General features: G+C 36.3%; 3 protein-coding genes across 4 annotated transcripts; 2 read left to right on the forward strand and 1 right to left on the reverse strand.

Annotated features, from left to right (window-relative positions):
• Positions 1-2,754: 2,754 nt before the first annotated feature.
• LOC145048783 (uncharacterized) lies at positions 2,755-11,491 on the forward strand. Of its 2 annotated transcripts, none has more exons than XM_078997391.1 (5): positions 2,755-2,866; positions 3,669-3,756; positions 4,270-4,341; positions 4,734-5,962; positions 11,392-11,491. In XM_078997391.1, exons 4-5 carry the CDS (start codon positions 4,738-4,740, stop codon positions 11,409-11,411), a joined length of 1,245 nt encoding a protein of 414 aa, XP_078853517.1. In that variant the 5' UTR covers positions 2,755-2,866; positions 3,669-3,756; positions 4,270-4,341; positions 4,734-4,737; the 3' UTR covers positions 11,412-11,491. The 2 variants fall into 2 exon arrangements, with proteins under 2 accessions (XP_078853517.1, XP_078853524.1); XM_078997398.1 differs by lacking the exon at positions 11,392-11,491 and adding an exon at positions 10,791-10,882.
• A 5,544-nt stretch (positions 11,492-17,035) lies between these two features.
• LOC145048795 (calnexin homolog) lies at positions 17,036-19,602 on the forward strand. The gene is made up of 6 exons (XM_078997411.1): positions 17,036-17,251; positions 17,328-17,397; positions 17,742-18,868; positions 18,946-19,017; positions 19,098-19,211; positions 19,303-19,602. Exons 1-6 carry the CDS (start codon positions 17,156-17,158, stop codon positions 19,444-19,446), a joined length of 1,623 nt encoding a protein of 540 aa, XP_078853537.1. The 5' UTR covers positions 17,036-17,155; the 3' UTR covers positions 19,447-19,602.
• Positions 19,603-23,931: 4,329 nt separating this feature from the next.
• Positions 23,932-24,450, reverse strand: LOC145003812 (uncharacterized). Its single transcript, XM_078962727.1, has one exon. The coding sequence runs from the start codon at positions 24,448-24,450 to the stop codon at positions 23,932-23,934; it is 519 nt and encodes a 172-aa protein (XP_078818853.1).
• Between the last annotated feature and the right edge of the window lie 387 nt (positions 24,451-24,837).

Below are 24,837 nucleotides of genomic sequence, written 5' to 3' on the forward strand. Positions count from 1 at the left end.
ATTGAATTACACAGTTAGTGGCGAAATTAGAAATTGCCAAATTGGTTTACATATTTAGTATTATGATGATTTATATATACTTATAAACACGTATTAACTACAATATATGCAAGAGAATATATATATATATATATATATATATATATATATATATATATATATATATATATATATATATATATATATATATATATATATATATATATATATATATATATATATATAGTTGGTCAACCGAAGCATTTCCCGAACCACTTTCGCTTGGTTCGGTCTCTTCCCATGGGACAAGTGGCTCTTGGAGCCTCAATAGGAACCTCCTCATTGAGGTCAATCCCAACATACGCATTGGATAATTGACTATTGTTTCGGATGTTTTGATTATTTTAAAAGAACCACTCGTAAAGGTTACAGAAGTGTCAACCTCTAGCCATTTTCTTTGACAATTTCAAAATATTCCAAACATATAGAAATTTCAAATCAGCCCCTTTCTGATTCTGGTACACTTCAATAGATTTTTTCGAGATAGTTTTGTCGTTTTCACCACATTGTCATTGTCGTTTGAAACTTGAAAACACCTCATTAAACTCTATCACCACTTTGTTGACATTTCTCCACTTCGAATAAATTTGGTCATTTTCGGTACTGTAACATCACAATTTTCAACGCCAAAAATTTCATTTTTAATTAAGTAACTTATAAAATAGTTACCCAAAACATTGTCAATGTCATATCAATTTATAAACCGTAACAACGTGTCTCAAAACCATACCATCAATAGTAATAAAAACCAGAGTACAATCCCAGAAAAATTTAATGCGGAAATCATGTGTGTGTGTGATACGCTGCTACACCGTCGGCTTCTTCCCCTTGGATGAAGAGGTACCTGAAACCAAAACTGAAACTGTAAGCACAAAGCTTAGTGAGTTTCCCCATCATACCACATACCATACACTCATACATGTTGTCGGGAAATTCTAGGGTGCCCGACCTACCCATGTCAAGCCATTCTAGGGTGATGACTACCCGTGTCAAGCCATTCTAGGGTGTTGACTACCCATGTCAGACCATTTTGGGATGTCTGCCTACCTTCCTGTCTATCTCACCCAGTCATTAGGACTATTTCACCATTACTACTATCACATAATAACCTATCATAAACATGTTGTCAGACATATCTGGGGTGTCCGACCTACCCTTCAGTTCTAACAACCGATCGGGGGACTATTCCCCTCCTACTACCACTATCATATAGAACATAGCATATTGGTACATAAAACATATCAAGTAATAGCAAACCAGACATTTATCACAAAGACAATCATCTCAATTGTAATCAACCACTAGTGGGTCGACCGTGGTGCCTTAGACCCACTTCTACCGGAAGGTAACTCGCCTCAATGTCGCGTAGTGTCTGTACTGTCCCCGGCGTGAAAATCGACTTTCCTCGACTCCTCAATCTCTACACGACAACTCTTCTAAGTCATCAATTCGTACTCATAACCTCTACAAGGGTCAACTCAAATCCAGGTCAAAGTCAAACTCCAGTTGACTTGCCTCGCCGAGTTAGTGTACCAACTCGTCAAGTCCGTATTCCTCCAAAATGATTCAACCCCCGACTCCACTCGTCGAGTCTGGCAACAACTCGACGGGTCCTCCTTCAACCATAATATCGGGACCATCTTCAACCGACTCATCGAGTTCACCCTTGAACTCGTCGAGTTCATCTCCCTCATAAGAATGTGTTCAATCTATGATTCGCTGAGTTGTATGAATAACTCATCGAGTCCATCTTCATGGGTTGGGAGATTGCCTTGGACTCGCCGAGTTTGCTCATACACTCGTCGAGTCCCATGATTTCCAGGTCTATAATCACATCCATATTTGTTTAGTCCCCTTCTAGACTCAACCAGACTCCTCAAAACAGCAAAGGTCGGGGAACCATTACCCGACTCGCCGAGTCTCAAGAACAACTCGTCGAGTCCACTAAGTCCATGTCCATAAACTCGATTTCTATTGAGCACATCTCATCCAAAGGGTAGATTTGACCTCTTAGGGTCGATATAACAAGTAAAGTCACAAACTTTACGTCCATGCATGGGTCTTTAAGTTCAAAAGGACCAAAAATGAGACCTACAAGATGCATGGGGCTCTCATGGCCATAGAGTTGGCACCTTTATGCCATGTGTAACATACACTTTAGTAACCTTGTTTAATTATCATGTTTCATATGATTGTTAGTTTAAAAATGAATATTATTATATATTATGTTGTTTTAAACGTTTAAAGTAGGTAGTTATAGTAAAATAGAATTGTAAGCGTTTAAAAAAAAATATATATATATATTATTTTTGGTATGGTTTTAAGCGTTGATTTCTAACGAAATAGGTTTATAATATTTGAAGTTAAACTAAGTTTAGAATCATTTGGAATGTATTAGAGGTGATAGGGAAGTCTTATGTGATTCCGATCAAAAAGTCAACTATCGGAATTAACAAAAGTATAACGTCTAAGTTAAAAATAATTAAATCTGATTTTATTGGAAGATCTTTTCTGGGATATTTTTATTGGAAGTTGTAAATTATCTCGTTAGAAACGTACAGGCGAAAACCTCATCGAAAACGGAGTTTCGAGCGAAAAGTTATGCAATTTTTAGTGTTTAGGGGTAAAACGGGTACCCAAACCGGGTCAAACCCGACCCAACTCGGGTTTTTACCCATTGAAACACGATTTTGAGTCATTTTCCTGCCATTTTCAGTTCGTCACCATCCCTATGGGAGATTTTCACATACATGATCAATCTTGATCAAGTTTTGAAGATTAAATCAAGATTTTGAGTGTTCTTGAAGTATCAAGTCTAGTAATCAAGGTATGAACTCTTAATTTTTGGATTAACCCTTGTAATTAGTGAGTTATTAAGAGATTAGGGTTTTATCAAAGTGGGTTTACCACTGATTTAATGAAATTAGGCATGAGTTTATGTTATTAACCTAGAATCTTAAATGGAAATCAAGTAACTACATGTAAACTTGAGAATTAATCATATGGTTTAAGAGTAATTAGTGAAAATTAATAATGAAACCCATGGTTTATACTTGAATTAGAATGGATTACTAAAATATTCAGTGTTATCATTGTAAAAGAAGAACTTGGTGATATTGATCATGAGGTTTGATCATGTAAAGGGTAAAATGAAATTATAAAGGGTATAATTGTCCTGTTTTTGTAAAAATCACCAAAAATTATAGAAAAATCGTATGGAGATGTGCTATATATCCCTGGAAAGCTGAGAATGTATACTTTGATTTTTGTTTTAAAACCAAAATCTAATTCCGGACTTAAAAGGGGTGAAAACAGCTATATGTTCAGTGCAGTAAGGCTGAATTTTGACAGCTTTGGAACATTTTGACAGCTTTAGGATGCTGTTTTGTAAAATTCATAGTAAATTATAGAAAAATCATAAAAATGTGAGGTCAGTGGCATTAGAAAGATATAAGAGTCTATTTTATTAATATGTATAATTTATTAGTTATTTTGACATTTAATAAGGGTAAAACAGATCTGCAAGTGACAGCTATACAAAGAACAAAAACTAAAATTTCTAAATTGAAAACAACATAACTTGAGAGTAGTTGAGTAATTGCTTATGAAATTTGAAATATGAACTCCAGGGGTATAATTGAAGGTTTTAGAGGCCTGAGGATGGTGTAATTTCATCAGAAAAAGAGGAATTTTATCGCAACATTCGGTTACAGCACAGTGAGTTCAATATAGGGACAATTGTATGTTATGTGTTATATGTGCAATGTGCTTTCTTGTGTTATTGATCTAAGTGGTTATTACTTGATATTGATTTTGATGCCTTTGGCCATGTAGAGCATGACTCGTATCACTTTGGTATTGGCTTTGTGCCTTTGACCATGTAGAGCATGACTCGTATCACTTTGGTATTGGCTTCGGGCTAGGTAGGGCTGAAAGCCTGTATATTCTAGCAACATGATTAAAAGGGATTGTGTTTTATGTGCCTCTTGGGCTGGAATTTATGATGCTTATGATCCTAAATTATTGTGTCTTAATTATTGTAATCCTTTGAATCTAACCGTTTATTGATTTGGAAAGTCCTTCATTTGATACACATATAAGCCTTTGTTGTCCTTTGTTTCTTTTTGTTCCTGTCATATTGTTATGTATATGGCATAGCATTATATTGTATCTATTTTTGAACTCACTAAGTGACGCCCACTTATCCCTTTTAGTGTTTAACTATTTCAGGTGATAAGCATCCAGAGTAAACACGCTTTGTTGGAGGACTTAGAGTAGTTGACACTACTACGTTTTTACTTGGTATACATATATGTATATGGATTATAAATTCCTGGGTAGTTATGTATTTATACAACTAGTTATGAAACTTTGTAAAAACCCTTTTAGTTGGTTTGTATCCATGCTTTTGTATTTAGACCACTAGTGTGAATTATAATTATGAATATGCATGTAGCATGTTTGGCTTTATGGTAATTTTAGTGAATGGGGTCTTACAATTATGGTATCAGAGCACTGGTTTAAGCGAACTAAATACCACGAATTGGTATTTAGACTTAAACTGTTGGAAGTTCAATATATGAACATATTTATTGTCCGTATATGGATACAAACCATAGGAAAGACTTAAGTGGGGTGTTGGGTAATGATAAATCCTTATATTCTTACGTGTTATGTTACTCCAAATTTTTCAGAGCAATGGCTGAGCAGGAGGGTAGTCATACACCAGATGTGGGTGGAGATCTTCATCTTAATGAGGGAGATACTCCAATATCCCCTCGTGAGGAGCGGCTTTTGGATAAACTTACTGGTGTTATTCGACAAACTCTCGAACAACACAAAAGGGATAGTGATAAGGGTAAAGAGAAAGCCACCGGAGAGTCTTCAAGAGAGAAAGCGAAACGTCCCTCATTCAAAACTTTCAAGAGTAGTGGTGCTACAGAGTTTTCAGGTGTCCTTGATCCCATTGTTGTTCTTACCTGGATCCAGAACACAGAAAAAGTATTTCGTATCTCCCATGTGGTTAATGAAGACAAGGTTAACTATGCTTCTGCAATGCTCATTGGAGAAGCCTTAGTCTGGTGGGAAGCGACATTTGAAGCTCTTAACGAGTATGACCAGGAGAATTTATCTTGGGAGATGTTTAAAATCCGCTTTCTAGGAAAATATTGTCCTCTAGATATGAGGAGAAGACTGGAGAAGGAGTTCCTCGAACTTAAGCAAGGAGGAATGACTGTGACCGAATATGAAACTCAATTCAATCAAAAGGCACGGTTTGCTGCGAAGTATATCCCGACTGAAGACGATAAAAGTCAGTTATTCATGGAAGGGTTACGGTATGAAATCCGTGATTTCGTGATCAATCGGGATATTCTATCATTCGATAAAGCTGTTGAGTATGCCCGAAAGCGCGAGCATGACTTAGAGATACGTGGTGCCACTCTTTCTATCCCGAAGCATCCACGTGTTGATCGAACTGTTTCTGTTTCAACTAATCCATTGGGTCGATCTGCTCAATCTGATCTTAGCACAAAAGTACAATCTCAGAGCGCCTTTCGTGGTCGCGGTCGGCCACAATCTTTTTCTCTTCAGTCGAGAGCTCCACCACCATGCCAGAAATGTGGAAAGAGCCACCAAGGTCAATGCAGGGTAGGAAAAGGACCAGTGATTTGCTATGGATGCGGAGAAACAGGTCATATGAAGCCCGTTTGCCCGATGAGGAATGTTACATGTTATGCTTGCGGTGTTACTGGCCACAGAAAGCGTTTCTGCCCTACTCTTACCAGCCAAATGGTGAGAAGTCAAGCTTCCGTTCAACAATCAGTGGGTACTTCAACCCAAAAGGAGGATGTGCCAAAGGCTAAAGGTCGTGCATTCCAGATTACCCCAGAGGAGGCACGCGAGGACCCGAATGTTGTGACTGGTACATTTCTCGTCAATTCTAGACCTGCTCACATCTTATTTGATTCTGGTGCCTCAGATTCTTTTGTGTCTCGTGAATTTGCGCGTTCTTTTCAAATTGCATGTTATGCACTCGCCCAACCATTTCATGTAGATACTGCGGGAAGTGTATCATTACTTGTTGATAAAGTCTATAGAGATTGTGTCATAGAAATTGAAGGTTATAATTTTCTTGCCAATTTGATTCCTATCTCCCTACCCAACTTTGATATCATTCTCGGCATGGACTGGTTGTCAAAGAACCGTGCAGAACTCTTGTGCTATGAAAAGATAGTACGCATTCCTATTGAAGGGGAGAATCCTATTTATGTCTATGGTGAACAAAGAATCTTCAAAATAATCTCTTTCCTTAAAGCTCGTAAATTCATATCGAAGGGGTGTTCTATCTATCTGGCCTACTCAGTTGATGTCTCAAAAGAGGAGAAGAAAACGGTAAATGATGTTCATGTTGTTAACGAATATCCTGATGTTTTCCCTGATGACTTGCCTGGCCTTCCTCCGGATAGGCAAGTAGAATTCCGAATTGACCTTGTGCCTGGTGCTGCTCCGATTGCAAAGACTCCTTATCGTCTCGCGCCAACAGAGATGAAAGAAATGATGATCCAACTGCAGGAATTACTTGACAAAGGCTTTATCCGACCGAGTACTTCTCCCTGGGGTGCTCCTGTATTGTTTGTCAAGAAGAAGGACGGATCGATGCGGATGTGCATTGATTATCGTGAGCTGAATAAGGTGACTATCAAAAACAAGTACCCACTACCTCGCATTGATGATTTATTTGATCAACTTCAGGGTGTTAGCTATTTCTCGAAGATTGATTTGAGATCTGGATATCATCAGTTGAAAGTTCACGAGCAGGATGTGCCAAAGACTGCTTTTCGTACTCGATATGGGCATTATGAATTCCTTGTTATGCCGTTTGGTTTAACAAATGCTCCTGCTGTATTCATGGATATGATGAATCGGGTATGTCGCCCAATGCTCGATAAATCAGTCATCGTATTCATTGACGATATTCTAATCTATTCTAAGTCTGAATCTGATCATGCCATTCATATTCGTGCGGTGTTAGAACTTCTTCGAAAGGAGAAACTATATGCTAAATTCTCGAAATGTGAATTCTGGCTTCGCCAAGTTCAATTTCTTGGCCATGTTATTTCTAGTGATGGTGTATCTGTAGATCCTATCAAAATCGAAGCCATTCAAAATTGGGAAGTGCCCCGTAATGCTTCCGAAATTCGTAGTTTCTTGGGTCTCGCGGGATATTACCGGAGATTCATTAAAGACTTTTCTCGTATAGCCATACCGCTCACGAGTCTTACAAGGAAGGAAGTAAAGTTTGAATGGGGTGAAGCCCAAGAAAAAGCTTTCTCAACTCTAAAAGATCTTTTGACTCATGCTCCAATCTTATCACTCCCAGAAGGTGATGATGATTTCTCCGTATACAGCGATGCTTCAAGATTGGGACTCGGTTGTGTGTTGATGCAACATGGCAAAGTGATAGCCTATGCCTCAAGACAACTGAAAGATTATGAAAAGAATTATCCCACTCATGATCTCGAACTCGCTGCAGTGGTATTTGCCCTAAAACTTTGGAGGCATTATCTTTTTGGTACAAAATGCCAATTATTTACTGACCACAAAAGTCTCAAGTACATATTCAGTCAGCAAACTTTGAATATGAGACAACAACGAGCCATGGAGCTGATCAAAGATTATGACTGTGAAATCCTATATCATCCTGGAAAAGCCAATGTAGTTGCCGATGCACTTAGCAGAAAAATTTATCGTAATAGTATGTGTTATGCTATTACTCATACCACAGTAAAATTCACTATTCTAGATGAACTAAAGAAATGGCAAGAAGAAGCCCTAAAGCCAGAAAATGTGAAGAAAGAAGGGATGATACATTATAATGATGCTTTACTTGATGATCCGCGAGGATTAAAAGTATTCAAGAATCGGCTATGGATTCCAAAGATTGGTGGATTAAGACAGAAGATTTTAGATGAAGCCCATAAATCTAAACTTTCAATACATCCTGGTACAAGTAAAATGTACTATGATGTAAGAGCTGACTATTGGTGGCCTGGATTAAAGAGAGACATTGGAAGATATGTACAGGAATGCTTAGTATGCTTACAAGTCAAAGCAGAGCACCAAAAGCCTTATGGAACCCCAGAAAGTCTTAGTGTTCCTGTATGGAAATGGGAAGAACTGTCCATGGATTTTATTACCAAATTGCCAAAGACTGCTAGACAACATGATAGCATTTGGGTAATTGTCGATCGCCTGACTAAAAGCGCTCATTTTCTTGCCATGCGTGAAACGGATCCAATGGAGAAATACGCACAAGTATACTTGGATGAAATTGTTGCAAGACACGGTGTGCCATTAAAGATCATTTCCGATCGTGATACTCGCTTCACTTCTCACTTTTGGGCAAGTATGCAACGTGAAATGGGATCTCGAGTTGCTCTCAGCACAGCTTATCATCCCCAGACAGATGGTCAGACAGAGAGAACAATCCAAACCGTAGAAGATATGCTTCGTGCATGTGTCTTGGAGTTCGGTGGTAACTGGGATAAATACTTACCTCTTGTTGAATTTTCGTATAATAACAGTTACCACGCTTCAATCAAAATGCCACCATATGAAGCATTATATGGTCGCAAATGTCGTACACCATTGTGTTGGCGAGACATAGGACAAAAGATCCTTGGAGGCCCTGAAATGATTCAAGACACCACCGACAAGATTCAAATTGTACGAGAAAGAATGAAAGCGGCCCAGGATCGACAGAAGTCCTATATAGAAAAGAGGAGACGACCCATAGAATTCCAGGTGGGTGATTTCGTAATGCTAAAAGTATCCCCGTGGAAAGGCATTATGCGATTTGGGAAGAAAGGAAAACTAAGTCCTAGATTTGTTGGTCCTTTCAAAATCATCCAGAGAGTTGGTAAACAAGCATACCGCTTGGAATTGCCGGAAGATTTGGCAGGTATTCATGATGTGTTTCATGTGAGCTATCTACGCAAATGCTTGAGCATCTATGATGAGACAGTTCCATTATCAGAGGTGAAATTGGATAATAAGTTAAGATATATAGAAGAACCTGAAGAGATTATAAATGAGAGAACGGTTGATCTGCGTAATAAAGAAGTGGAGTTAGTGCTTGTCAAGTGGAAACATCATCGAGGCCCAAATTATACTTGGGAAAATAAGAATGACATAAGAGAAAAATATCCCCGTTTGTTTAAATCGTCGTGATTTCGGGGACGAAATCCTCAAAAGGAGGAGGTATTTGTAACATACACTTTAGTAACCTTGTTTAATTATCATGTTTCATATGATTGTTAGTTTAAAAATGAATATTATTATATATTATGTTGTTTTAAACGTTTAAAGTAGGTAGTTATAGTAAAATAGAATTGTAAGCGTTTAAAAAAAAATATATATATATATTATTTTTGGTATGGTTTTAAGCGTTGATTTCTAACGAAATAGGTTTATAATATTTGAAGTTAAACTAAGTTTAGAATCATTTGGAATGTATTAGAGGTGATAGGGAAGTCTTATGTGATTCCGATCAAAAAGTCAACTATCGGAATTAACAAAAGTATAACGTCTAAGTTAAAAATAATTAAATCTGATTTTATTGGAAGATCTTTTCTGGGATATTTTTATTGGAAGTTGTAAATTATCTCGTTAGAAACGTACAGGCGAAAACCTCATCGAAAACGGAGTTTCGAGCGAAAAGTTATGCAATTTTTAGTGTTTAGGGGTAAAACGGGTACCCAAACCGGGTCAAACCCGACCCAACTCGGGTTTTTACCCATTGAAACACGATTTTGAGTCATTTTCCTGCCATTTTCAGTTCGTCACCATCCCTATGGGAGATTTTCACATACATGATCAATCTTGATCAAGTTTTGAAGATTAAATCAAGATTTTGAGTGTTCTTGAAGTATCAAGTCTAGTAATCAAGGTATGAACTCTTAATTTTTGGATTAACCCTTGTAATTAGTGAGTTATTAAGAGATTAGGGTTTTATCAAAGTGGGTTTACCACTGATTTAATGAAATTAGGCATGAGTTTATGTTATTAACCTAGAATCTTAAATGGAAATCAAGTAACTACATGTAAACTTGAGAATTAATCATATGGTTTAAGAGTAATTAGTGAAAATTAATAATGAAACCCATGGTTTATACTTGAATTAGAATGGATTACTAAAATATTCAGTGTTATCATTGTAAAAGAAGAACTTGGTGATATTGATCATGAGGTTTGATCATGTAAAGGGTAAAATGAAATTATAAAGGGTATAATTGTCCTGTTTTTGTAAAAATCACCAAAAATTATAGAAAAATCGTATGGAGATGTGCTATATATCCCTGGAAAGCTGAGAATGTATACTTTGATTTTTGTTTTAAAACCAAAATCTAATTCCGGACTTAAAAGGGGTGAAAACAGCTATATGTTCAGTGCAGTAAGGCTGAATTTTGACAGCTTTGGAACATTTTGACAGCTTTAGGATGCTGTTTTGTAAAATTCATAGTAAATTATAGAAAAATCATAAAAATGTGAGGTCAGTGGCATTAGAAAGATATAAGAGTCTATTTTATTAATATGTATAATTTATTAGTTATTTTGACATTTAATAAGGGTAAAACAGATCTGCAAGTGACAGCTATACAAAGAACAAAAACTAAAATTTCTAAATTGAAAACAACATAACTTGAGAGTAGTTGAGTAATTGCTTATGAAATTTGAAATATGAACTCCAGGGGTATAATTGAAGGTTTTAGAGGCCTGAGGATGGTGTAATTTCATCAGAAAAAGAGGAATTTTATCGCAACATTCGGTTACAGCACAGTGAGTTCAATATAGGGACAATTGTATGTTATGTGTTATATGTGCAATGTGCTTTCTTGTGTTATTGATCTAAGTGGTTATTACTTGATATTGATTTTGATGCCTTTGGCCATGTAGAGCATGACTCGTATCACTTTGGTATTGGCTTTGTGCCTTTGACCATGTAGAGCATGACTCGTATCACTTTGGTATTGGCTTCGGGCTAGGTAGGGCTGAAAGCCTGTATATTCTAGCAACATGATTAAAAGGGATTGTGTTTTATGTGCCTCTTGGGCTGGAATTTATGATGCTTATGATCCTAAATTATTGTGTCTTAATTATTGTAATCCTTTGAATCTAACCGTTTATTGATTTGGAAAGTCCTTCATTTGATACACATATAAGCCTTTGTTGTCCTTTGTTTCTTTTTGTTCCTGTCATATTGTTATGTATATGGCATAGCATTATATTGTATCTATTTTTGAACTCACTAAGTGACGCCCACTTATCCCTTTTAGTGTTTAACTATTTCAGGTGATAAGCATCCAGAGTAAACACGCTTTGTTGGAGGACTTAGAGTAGTTGACACTACTACGTTTTTACTTGGTATACATATATGTATATGGATTATAAATTCCTGGGTAGTTATGTATTTATACAACTAGTTATGAAACTTTGTAAAAACCCTTTTAGTTGGTTTGTATCCATGCTTTTGTATTTAGACCACTAGTGTGAATTATAATTATGAATATGCATGTAGCATGTTTGGCTTTATGGTAATTTTAGTGAATGGGGTCTTACACCATGAGACCCTTCCAACGTCCAAGATCTGAAGCCATATCTCCACATTACACCTCACAACCCGAAAATGGCTTAGAAATCCCATAAAGTAACCAAAATCCAAGCCCTAAAGTTGATTAAGCATATTGAAAGTCAAGATTGAAGCTTTTTACTTTAAATGAGTTAGAGATGGAACACAAACTCTGGATCTTCTAGCTTCAACTGGAACTTACAAACTCCTTTCTTCTTCTCAAGCATCATAACCACAAAAAAAAATACACAAAACTGGCTTAAGAGCACTCAAATAATGCTAAGGTTTCAGTTTAAGGTCTTTTGGAAGTGTGAGGGACGATGGAGGCTGATATGGGAGGAGATAAGTTGTTTAAATAGGGTGCAAACACTCAAATTTAGGGTTTCACTCGGACAACTCCTACTCGCCGAGTCGGTCTTCCGACTCGTCAAGTAGGTCACTTAAACCCCCGATGAAAGACGAGTCTACTCGACGAGTGGGGCCTCCAACTCATCGAGTCCCAGAGTAAAGCATAAAGTTTTCTTGAATTAAATACGTACCAGGAATCGGGTGTTACAGGTACTCTCCAAGATTCATCTCCGTGAGAAAATGCCGTGTAATTTTCCGAAAAAATGTTGGACAATCTTCTTTGTTTCCGACAACCCGATCTTTAAAAACATCCACCCACGCACGAGCAAACGTCTTTTCTTCGGCTGGTGTCCATTGCTTTGGAGCTGCCCTTCCAATTTTTGGGGGGTTGTAATGGATTCTTTTCCAGCTTTGATTCCGTTTCAGGGACGACTTCGGGTTCCCCTTGAGTTTGGAATTGGGTCTGGAAATTTATTGGGGATTCGGGAAGATCATCAAATGGATTGAAGTCGGTTTTCATTTGGGATGAAAAATTCATTTGTGGTTGGTATTGAAATTGGAGTTGTCTTTGAAATTGTAGATGGTTTTGGAATTGAGGTTGATTTTAGCATTGTGCTTGATTTTGTATTGAGGTTCACCACCAAAGTTTAAATTTGGTGGAAACTAAATTGGCCGATTGCTTTGGTTTTTGAACCAAATTTGATGAAGAATATGAGATGTTTGGGTTTTGGGTTTTTCTTTTGGTATTTTTTTGAGCTTTTGGGTTAAAAGGATAATCTATTTTTTTCATAAAAATTGTATTGTTTTAGTGAAAAAAAAGATGGGGAAGTGGGATAAAATAGAATATGTATTAGTATTTATGTAGAGTAAAAAAAGGAAGTATTTTTTGAATTTTTTTTTTGAAAAAAAAAACGGTGAAAAGACCCTTCCAACATCCACAAATATTCAAACCTAATACCCTCTCACATCAGTAAGTTTTAGCTAAGTTGCTGAGCTAAGCTTGGCATGCCGAGGGCTCGACATGATGTTCATCGAGCTATCCGGGCTGATTACCCAAGCCACTCCGAATAGCCTTAATAATAACAAATTACATTAATGGCCCTTGATGAAACAATAGAAAGACAAAATAATAGGAAAAAAAATAAAGTAAGGTAAATGGTCTTTGATGAAGCAATTAATTAATAGTGTTTTCCAATGGTATTATACTACTAATTAAATCCCAACATTCTTATGAACAGTACCCGAGTTGGATAATGTTCATACTCTGTTACTATTCATCGAACTTGGAATCCACCACTTCACCGACTAATCACTTTATCTCAAGAAGGTTACTTCCAATCGCCCCTTTTCCAATTACGCATACGATACCGATCCACCGAATCACCATTCATCGCCTCATCTACTCCATTTCTCGATTCCTCGATGGAATTCCCAAAACCGAATGTAGCGACATGCCACCCTCCATTTTAGTCTACTGATTATCTATTTAATTACGGCTTTGATTTCCAATAAATCCATCTATATTCGATTAGGGCTTCGATTTCCAACAAACTACCGCTCAAAAGCTAGAAGATCCGTCTGATTATTTGCAACATGAAGTCGATTTTTGGTCGACGATTAGGGCTTCCAATTCAGTTCCGGCCTTTTCTTACTCTCACGGATATCCCCTCCATCAATAACCATCATTACAGGAATGCTTTGTGTCTACTTTCTGTATAGATATGCCCACCTAGGAAAGGTCTTTGGAAACCCTTGGAAAATTGCACGAGAGATCGACCGGGTAAATCTCACCGGCTTCACTCCATAATCTTTTGGTTTTGATTTTTTCGGGTTCTCAATCAGTTTCACCTCAATTTATTTCGTTTTTAGAAGGAAAAGGACTTTAAACCCATTATTGAAGTTAACAACTTCATATATCTGTACCCATCAAAGACAAAGGAGAATGAGCAGGTATCCACCAAAGGCTTCAAGGCCAGCGGTAAAAAAAATGAGTAGGTATCCCCTAATATTCTTTTTGTGATTGTTTTCCAGGAGAACGGAGATGGGGAAAGGTCTACCTCTCTATCTAGATATTGCCAAAAACCAAAGGTAAATCATCGATTTTTTTTTTTAGTTTTTATTACATATATGTATGTATGTGCTGCAAGTGTGTGTGTGTGCATAAAATTGTTGTTTCATTGTCAATCGATTATCATAAAAATAGACAAGTTTAATCTGATTTCCTGTTTGTAAAAGGCCGCTATGCTCTATTATTTTCGTAGATATTTTTTTCTATAGGACCGTGACAGTTGTTGAAGGTCAACACAGATTTATGTCTACAAAAACTCATGCACCCGAACATATTACTGAATATGTCATTCCTTAGACTTCATAGTAAAGTAGCTCAATAATCTTTGACTTTATGCATCAGATCATAGAACGTGTTTAAAAAAAAAAAGAAAAATCATATTCTATCTTCTCCAGGAGACGAAATGAATGATAGTTCCTCATACATATTTCATGTCATCCTTTTGTTCTTGATTCAATTGATTTTAAATAAGTTGTACAGTGAATATAGAACCTCCAGATTTTATGTCTACATGTCAAGATGCGCAAAACTGTTAAAAAATTCAATAAAACGTGATTAATGTCACATTCTTTTGCATTCCTGTTATTTTTTTGTGTGAAACATTATCTAAAAATTTAAGTTTTTGGATCTTGCATCAACGAGTTACAAAGGATTAAGGATCGATACTTGTACAATTCACAATATCTTTGATCCCTCATCCGATGAAATCATATGTTCACTAATGGTTCATTTTGTTCTTTTATGAGGGGTGATGTGGAACCAGTTGACCAAAAGAAATATCTTTAACACTCTTGCAATCTCACGTGTGTTAGACCTCTCATCGAGTATTACATGCTTTATTTTTCATACTTTCTTAAGTTTTTCTTTACAATGGTGATGTTTTTATTACTTTAAATGTTGTTTTTATTAGTAGCACGATTTTAATTTAAATTACAATTATATTTCTACAAATAACAAAAAAAAAATATTTTTATATATAATATTATAATCTTTGATGTTTATGTATGTAGTTATTAGTATATGATTATTAATTTAAATTCACTAAATTTATATGCGTGTGTGAAAAGGGTAAAGAGAGATCAAAGCGGAGAAAAGCATTCAAATTGGTAAAAGTGTAAATGATGTCTTGGACTTAATAGCAGGTGTACAACACTAATGAACGTGTTTTAAACTAAAGTATAATTGCAACTAATAACATGAGAATTTGCAAACATGGGTCTAAAAAACATAATTTCCTTTAACACATCTTTCTTTGTCAGATATTCAAGCTATTAAACTTATTCATGTTTCCAATGATGCTGGTGTTACTGGGAGACCGAATGTTGACTGGTTTGAGCATGATTCTGGACATCTGGAAGGTTCTACGATTGGTTTTAAGGGAGATGATAAACCCAATTTCATTGGATCATTCTATTCCAAGACCAAGGCTATGGTAAGTACTAATGACTATTTCTTCTTTTTCCTTCTTTTTCCTTTTGTTTTTCAATTTTCTAAATATAATATGATAGTGTTTGGTATATTGGAATCAAGGAAGGAATGAAATGGTTCCATTAGAATGTTTGAAGGAATGCAATGGGCTATTCCGATTCCTTTTGTTTTGTTACTTTCATTTCCTTAGCCAATGTTTTTTTCATTTTCATTTCTTCATGGAATGGAATGGAATGAAACATTAGGATATAAACTATTTTTATTTATTCCATCTTGAAATGACAATTCCTTCTACAAAAAAAATCATTATTTTATTCGTTATCTTTAATTTTATTTTTTATAAATAAAAGTTATGCCACTGCTATAAGGTTGTTTCTTCTATGATAGAAAAATATTACAAATATTACAGACAATTCCTTTGAAAAATATTCATCTTATATTTTTAAAATAACTAATAAATAAAAACACACATTGTATATAGATATAATACATACAAAAGCATAACCATCATAGAATGCAATCAAGGATTCCATTACATTGTTGAATTCCATTCCAGGTTGAGCTTTTGAAAGTATACGACAACGTATGCACACCCCAGGCTCTTTACTAGGAAGTGGGGAACGTACGGTTTTGTAGCTTACTATTATTCGATTTTTGTTATATGTACGATGTGAATAGTAGTTGTGGTCGAGGTCGTGTTTGTTCATCATTCACTAATGGACCTATGGTATTTCAATTCTGAAGTTCACATTTGCATTATTAGCCAAAATAAATTAGACTTCATATTTGAAATTTCCATTTGTGTTTTAAAAAGCATGCCTTAGGCGCTCAGAGGCACTAGGTGGCTTAAGGCGACAGGAGAAACGCCTCCAGCCTCCAAGGCGGCGTTGTGTACAGGAGGCATCGATCTATGAGTCGGCAATTTTTTTACGGCACCAAGGCCCCACCTTTGGGGATTCATGTACTGATGATCTTTGGGCTTTGAGTTTTGGGCTTAATACTACCCTATTAATGATTTTATTGTTTTTCTAACGTCATTCCAAGAGATTTTTGTGTTATTTTTGTATTTCAAAGTCCATCCAATTATAGCAATAAAAAATGTGAAAGTTTTTTTTTTTTTTTTTTTTTTTTTTTTTTTTTTTTTTTGACCCATACAAAGCATGGATCCCTACACTAGTTAGTCATAAAATCCAAATGTGCAAAGAAAATGATTCCAGAATGACAAACCAAACCACAGTGACCGATGGTGTAGCGTTTTTTCAACATTATCCTTAAATTGCTGCTTTTCAGAAACCACGGGGACATTTATGAAATTTTGTCTTCATTGAAACAAATATTTTATATTAAGAAATACAATTTTAGAATATGACACTGTAAGTTTCAAACTAATTAATACGTGGCGAATTTCTATTGGCACATTTCACGTGGTAAATGTTATTAGTGGTTGAACCAAGTCGACGCAACTCCTCCATGATCGTTATAAGGACCTCAGCAAACGGAACCAGAAGAAGGCCACAGTCTCTCGCTCTACACGGTTCGCCAGTTGATCAAACAACGATCTGAAAAATTGGATCTGATTTCTTCGGATCAATCATCATTAAGAAGATCTTCAGTGGAGTTTAATCTCTTTAATTAATTAGGTTATGGAAGAAAGCGAACAGAGGATGCGTTGTTCGTTGTTGTTTGCTGCGCTTTTGATAGGTTGTTTCGTTACACAGATATGTTCTTCTTCGGACTCTGTAAGTGAGCTAATTCATAAATGTGTTGTAGATCTGTAACTTCATAAACGGTGACGGTTATTCTTCGTTTATGTAGATATTTTACGATTCATTCGATGAATCTTTTGAAGGAAGGTGGATCGTATCTGAGAATGAAGATTATTCAGGTATGATTTGGGCCGATTGCTTTGGATTAATAATAATTTGTATTATATATATTATCCGAATGATGCGACAATTCGCTTAGACGTGCATGCTTATTGATAGTGATATTTTGAATTAATGGTTATCGGTATGTTCATGATTTTAATTAACTGCATTTTATGTTGGCGTCAATTATTCAACATCACAATTCACATGCTTATGTTCAATTAATCTTCATAGACATTTTCAACATTTGATGTCGATTTATCGCATGCAAATGTGTTCCACTTTGTGAACAATTTCTTCAAATTTTGTAAAACTTTGTGGACTTAATTGCATTGCATTCTTCATAAATCATAACCTGTAGGTGTATGGCAACACTCGAAAAGCGATGGGCATGAAGATTATGGACTGCTAGTGAGTGAAAAAGCTAGAAAATACGCCATTGTTAAGGAGCTCGAAAAACCTCTAGACCTACAAGACACCACAACCATCCTCCAATTTGAAGTCCGCCTTCAACAGGGTCTGGAATGCGGTGGCGCATATCTAAAATATCTCCGTCCACAAGATTCCGGTTGGAGCGCCAAACTATTCAACAACGAATCACCTTATTCAATAATGTTCGGCCCTGACAAATGCGGTGCTACAAATAAAGTCCATTTCATCTTGAAACATAAAAACCCCATTAATGGAGAGTATACCGAACACCACCTCACTTCTCCTCCGTCAGTCCCTTCCGACAAATTAACCCATGTCTACACTGCAATCATAAACCCCGGGGATAACGACCTGCGAATCCTAGTCGACGGAAAAGAGAAAAAGAAAGCAAATTTCTTATCAACCGAAGACTTTCAGCCATCGATCATCCCGGAAAAGACGATCCCTGACCCGGATGATAAAAAACCAAAAGATTGGGACGAGCGAGCCAAGATTCCAGACCCGGATGCGGTTAAACCGGAGGACTGGGACGAGAATGCTCCGATGGAAATTTTAGACGAGGAAGCTGAGATGCCGGAAGGATGGCTGGAATCAGAGCCGGAGGAAATCGAGGATCCGGAATCGTTAAAGCCGGAAGATTGGGACGATGAGGAGGACGGCGAATGGGAGGCTCCGAAAATTGAGAACCCGAAATGTGAATCGGCACCCGGTTGTGGGGAATGGAAAAGACCAATGAAACGAAATCCGGATTACAAGGGTAAATGGCATGCACCTCTAATTGAAAACCCTAATTACAAAGGTATCTGGAAGCCACGACAAATTCCAAACCCTAATTACTTCGAACTTCAAAACCCTAATTTCGACCCAATTGCCGCTGTTGGAATCGAGATTTGGACCATGCAAGATGGAATCTTGTTTGATAACATTTTGATCGGAAACGACGAAAAGGTCGCAAAGTCAATCAGGGATGCCACGTGGAAACCCAAGTTTTTGGTTGAAGACGAGAAACGAAAAGCGGAGAAGTCAACCGGTTTAGATGGTCTTAAAGGGATTCAGGTGATCTTTTTAAATAATAATTTCCTTTTTATTTTTCGGTTTTATATTATTTAGATCTTTATTCATATTTGTTGCAGAAAACTGTGTTTGACGTTCTTTACAAGATCGCGGAACTGCCTTTTCTGGGCGAACGTAAGACAAAGGTTTTGGTAAGTTTTTTTTTTTTTTTTTTTTGGGTTAATTAATTTCTTTTATTAGAAACTGAATTTGTGATGTTATTTTTTTTCAGGAGCTTGTTGACAAGGCTAAGGAACAACCGAATCTTACAGTTGGACTTATGGTTTCGATTGTGGTTGTGGTTTGTAGTATCTCATTGAAGGTGCTGTTTGGTGGGAAGAAACATGTAAGTATCAAGAATTGAGGGGGTTTTCTGTAAATAAAAAGTTTTGTGTACGTAATTAATTACTCCATGTGTAAATATAATTCATGAACAGGGTAAGGTGAAAGTGGAAGTGGAAGATGGGAAGAAGGATGAAGGTGAGAGGAAGATGAGGAAAGGAGGGAATAATGAAGATGATCATGATGCGACTGGTACTCGTAAGAGAAATGCAAGACGTGAGCAACGACAAGTTGACTGAAGAGATGAGTTCTGGTAGAATTCTATTGGTGTTAGTTTATTATTATTATTATTATTATTATTATTATTATTATTATTATTATTATTATTATTATTATTATTATTATTTTATTGATGGTTTAAAAAACCATGCATCGTATATCAGAGTTTTTTTTTTTAAACATAAATTCGGACATGTAGCAATTTAATTCAGCAATGCATGGCGGTTTCCAATTAGTGATGGGTTCATTATTTTTTCTATTAGAATACGTATCTATCATAAATAAAGATGTAAAATGTAGGGTGTTCAAAAATAATTTGTATTCGAACATCCAATTCGAAATTCGAATGTTTTGTTTCGGCTCTTCTAAAAAAGTAGAATATATGGTTTTTGGATTTGGATTAGGATAATGAATTGTGACAATTTCGATACTGAAAAATATGTTATATTTATTTCTTTTAAACATATTAAATAGATTACAATGAATAGAAACTAACTTTTCCATGTCGTTCCGTTCATTGTGGTTCCACGTTCACAGTGGTTCCACGGAGCTGTTATCCAGCATGGTAGTTTTAATTTTTATTAGCATCATGGGTGGGGAATGATAAAGATGTAAACCAAGTTAAAGAGTACCTTGAAGATATCTAATAATTCGTTTGGGAGCATTAAAATGAGGAACCGTGGGGCATTCATAAAAAACAAACTTGTTGAACAACATAGGAGATGTCGGGCCTTATATACGTGAGGTACTGAAGTGCATCGGCTAAACTTCGATACAAGGAGGGGTGATCAACCGGATCACCAGTCATGATAAAGCTTCGAATTAGGATCGATTGAAGTTGCAATAGGTTTGCACATTTCTAATTTGGTGTGCTTGATTATTGCTTCGGTGTACTTGCATTGATGAAGGAACATGTTATTTTTAGTGTGTGTAACATGAATGTGAAGGAAGTAAGTAAGAGGGCCCAAGTCTATTATTTTGAACTCCTGAGCAAACTTTCGAAGTTCAGTCTTGAATGTTATGGAGGAAGCGGTGAGAATAAAGTCATCCATATAGAGTAACAAGTAGACCTGATTAGAACCGTTGGTGTAAATGAACAACAATGTATCACATTTACTACATGTAAAACCAAGTTGAAGAGAATATGTAGCAAACCGTTGGTACTAGGCCCTAGGAGCTTGCTTAAGTCCATATAGAGACTTACGTAACCGACATACATAGTCGGGAAAAGAAGGGTGATGAAAATCAGAGGGTTGGTGCATAAATATTGTTTCATTAAGAGAGTCATGTAAAAAGGTGTTTTTAACGTCTAGTTGATGTAACTCCCAATTGCAACTTAGTGCCAAGCTAACTATCGTGTGTATTGTTGCAGGTTTAACCACAGGGCTAAACGTTTCATCACAATCGACCCCGACCTCTTGAGATTTTCCATTTACAACTAATCTTGCTTTATATCGTTCAAGGGACCCATCTGAACGAAATTTGTGTCGAAAAAGCCAATGACAACGTATAATATTTGCATCATGTGGTTTAAATACAAGTTCCTAAGTATTATGTTTAAGTAAAGCTTATATTCAATAAGGATGGCATCTTCCTAATTACGGTCAAGTTGAGCAATTTCTGGGGCTTTAGGAATTGGAGAAATGCCATGATTATGGAAGGAATATTTGGGTTTGTGTTTAAAAATACCATTCTTGGCTCTTGTTTGCAAGGATGAGTTGTAGGAAGAGCATATAGGGTGTGATAAAGTAGGGTGGAGGGGATACATCCGTTTATAGGCTATTTGGTGGGTTATAGACAATCGATGATGGGTTGGGTTGTTGGGCTGAAATTAGTGTAGAATGGGTTGGTAATGGATTGGGTCGAGGATTACCAGCGGTTGAGGAAGGGGTGTGGGGGTTGGTTTAGGGTTATATCGACAGGGGCTATATTTGTGTTTGTCAAACTAGAATTTTAAGAGTATTTTTGGTAACAAGGGAGATAGGGAGAGGGTCCGATGGGTTCAAGAAACACATATAAGCTATTGCGGTATGGTGATAAATTTCAATAAGGAAAAATATCTTCTTTGAAGATGACATGTCAAGATATAATCGTATGGATGAGTTTAGTGGTAAGCATAAGTATCCATGATGATTGGATGGACAAACAAGAAAAACACAAGGAGTGCTACGAGGGTCAAACTTGTGTTTGGTAGTAGAGGTGAGGTTGGGGTAACATAAGTACCTAAAGGTACAAAGGTGAGATAAAGAAGGTTTCCGGAAGTATATAATTTTGATGGGAGTGAAGTTGTGGATTGTAGTGGTGGGTGTGATATTTAAAAGATAGGTAGATACATCAACTACATAATTCCAAAATTATAGTGGGAGTGATGCTTGAAGAAGATGAGTGCAAATCATTTTATTTATTGTGCATATGATTTATTTGTGAAACATTCCAAAAACTAAGACTAAAAATTTCATTTTAATTATAATAAAACCATCAACCCTTTGGATCCGGAATTACCTGATTGTCATTAGTTCTCTTTCTTTTTACTCCTGATTCTCCTATGTTTGCCTTTCTAGTAACTCCAATTGGCGATGTTTCAACTCATTTTTTTTTCTTTCTGTAATAAATTGTGCTCATCAAATTTCGTTCTCATTTCCGCTGCATCTTTTGCTTTTGCCTCAACCTCCTCTGCATACCTTGCAACGCACCTCTCTTTGTCGCGTTCGAGCGATGGTAGTGGTGGGGAGATCTCCTCTATATCATCTAGGATCTCTTTAGTGTCGGCGTTTAGGTTGATGTGAGTCCGTGTGTCCGACACGTCGACCGAGCTCGAATTTGAGACCTTTTGGATTGAACCTCCACCGATGTAGGGTTTTTAAGCCATTTTGGATCAAATCACCCAAACTCCCACGCTTTCTCAAACTCGAACACATGTCTCATCTCAACTCGATATTGTTATTTTGCAGCTTTGAACAAATCAAAGTCATTGGTTGCGCTTTGTTGTTGCGCCTCAAGCCGGTTATAAAGACCATTGATTTTGTGCACTGCTTGCTAATTTGAGTCTATTTGCTACTAAACATGTCTGTATTGCGATACATTTTTTTCCTTCAATATAGTGTGGAAATTTTTTAGCACTGCCTCCCAATAAGCACATTTCATCATCCAATTTCCGCGACATTCGTCTTTTGAAGTACCACACCACGCTTGTGCCAAATAATTTTCTTCATCTGGTGTCCACCAATGTGAAGCTTCCTCGTTTTTCGTGTTAACCACTATAACTTTCCCTTTCCCTCTCCCTCTCTTACTACCCCTCGCTTGCGTTTTAGCCGATGTTTGTGTTGGAGGTGGTGGTTGTGTTTAAGGTTGTGGTTGTGGTTGTGTTTGAGGTGGCATGGGAAAAAGATTTTTTTGTAAACTTGAATTTTGGCCGAATTTTTTTTTTTTGAAGACAATGTGAGTTAGGAAAATGGAGTGGTGGTGATGTGGGATGCGGGATTGAAAGAGACCCCTTGGTATGTGATTTTTTATAAGCTAAGATGATAGAAGGCTAAAATAGTTCTCGTAACCGGCAAACCAGATAGAAGATGTTGTATGTGGTTGTGTGTTTGGGTTTTGGTTAGGTGGAAGGGTATTTAGATTTTGCTCCATTTTTTGTTGTTGAACTAGAAGTAGATTTTATAAAATATATGAAGAAAGAAAGAAAATCTTAATTTGATGAGAATGAAATGTATTTATAATTAGAAAAAATAATTTTTATTTATTTAATCAAGTGACCATTGGCGAACGGTCAAAAAGGCCTAACGTTCAAAATTTTGGCGTTTCATCCGGTGGTAACAACAACAAAATTCACTAATAACGAGATATAACCGGCGGTAGGGTTAGGGGTTCGCTCATTATAACGTCATTTTGGTTGTGACAAGTCGGCAATAATGGCATGTTTTAGCTCATACTGCATCATCTAAATTTATCAATCACCTGAGAAAAGTTTAATGAAATTGGTCAGAGTTTTTACCTCCAATGGAGAAAAACTACCAAGGAAAAAGTGTGATTTTTTGCGGATTAACACCCTGTTTCCGAGTTTATCAAAAAAAAAAAAAAAAAGAAGAGAAAAGAAAGTCACGAGAGAAAAAAAGAGAAAGGAAAGAAAAACAAAATTTTCTTTTGTGTTCCCGAGTTGAAGAGAAGTGGAAGGAAATTAATCATTTTCTTCTTTCTTTCCAAATCCTCCCAAATCGGAAGGAAATATAGGAGGGAAAGTGATTATTCCATTTCCCTCCACTTCCTTCCGTTAATGAAACTCGGGAACACCAATTTCTTTTATTTTCTTCTCATTTCCACCCAGGGGCGGAACACAAGCACTACAACTTGGGGGGCCGGAATCAAAACTTCATAATTGAACTATATTATAACATATCAAAACTTCATAATTAAATTATATTAACAAGTTTTATTTGGTTCAAAATAATGACATATTAAAAGTCTAAACAAGAAAACTAATATAAATATTGTTACATTGTTAATCAAAGTGGAAAGCGACGAATGCTTGCATTTTTAAAGTCTTCTATATTTGTCTCTAAACTAATCTTTTCAGCAAGTTCTCTTTCGAAATGCAAAACCAATGAGTAATTTAAAAACTCATCTTCCATTTTATTCCGTAACCTTGTTTTAAAGAGGGTCATTGCTGAAAATGATCTATCTGTTGTAGCAGTAGAAACTGGAAGAGTAAGTATGAGACTAACTACTCTATAAATAAGATGAAAGTTTGCTACCCTTCTAGTCTTTATCAACCATTGACACAAATCTGACATAGATGTCAATAGTTTATAATCTGCATGTTGAACGACATCAATCTCATAATGTTGAAGTTGTATCTTCAAAACTACTTTCTCTTTTTCATTGAAATCTTCAGGATAAAACTTATCTACTAACTTAATTATATCACCACTTCGAAAAGGCTCATCAACACTTTTAGGATCTAAAGTTGTTGAGAGTCGAAGCAACTCCGTTGAGCTATCGTTGAATCGATGATTGAGTTCCATTATTTGACAATTAATTGCTTCAAAAAATATATCCACTCGGTAATGATGTTCAAGTGTATGATCACTACACTCGTTACGAGCTCAAGCCCCTCTACTAAAGTATGGAGAAGACATATCAGGGATATCAATGTTGCATTCCTGACAAAATGACATAACAAGAGAGAGCAAACCATCCCATCTTTCATCTTTCATTTTTGTAATAACAATTTGGTAGATGCAACTAGACTCAATGCGTTACAAATATCTTGAGATTGTCTTTGTAAAGCTTGACAAAGTAAATCCGTTATCTCCATTATTTCTTTCTCGAGATGAAGAATAAAAATGAACTCAAATGTAGTAATAGCCTCATATGCTGAATCTGCATCGCCTTTGATTGAACCGGTACCA

This window comes from Lactuca saligna, chromosome 1, assembly GCF_052625555.1.
Source record: "Lactuca saligna cultivar CGN05327 chromosome 1, ASM5262555v1, whole genome shotgun sequence".
Lineage (NCBI taxonomy): Eukaryota > Viridiplantae > Streptophyta > Magnoliopsida > Asterales > Asteraceae > Lactuca > Lactuca saligna.

Coding starts and splice junctions, on each gene's coding strand:
- LOC145048783 (XM_078997391.1), top strand. CDS start 4,738: ATGGCTGAGCAGGAGGGTAGTCATACACCAGATGTGGGTGGAGATCTT. Junction 5,963..11,391: donor GGACCCGAATGTTGTGACTG/GTACATTTCTCG, acceptor TAACTATTTCAG/GTGATAAGCATCCAGAGTAA.
- LOC145048795 (XM_078997411.1), top strand. CDS start 17,156: ATGGAAGAAAGCGAACAGAGGATGCGTTGTTCGTTGTTGTTTGCTGCG. Junction 19,018..19,097: donor AACGTAAGACAAAGGTTTTG/GTAAGTTTTTTT, acceptor ATTTTTTTTCAG/GAGCTTGTTGACAAGGCTAA. Junction 19,212..19,302: donor TGTTTGGTGGGAAGAAACAT/GTAAGTATCAAG, acceptor ATTCATGAACAG/GGTAAGGTGAAAGTGGAAGT.
- LOC145003812 (XM_078962727.1), bottom strand. CDS start 24,450: ATGGAACTCAATCATCGATTCAACGATAGCTCAACGGAGTTGCTTCGA.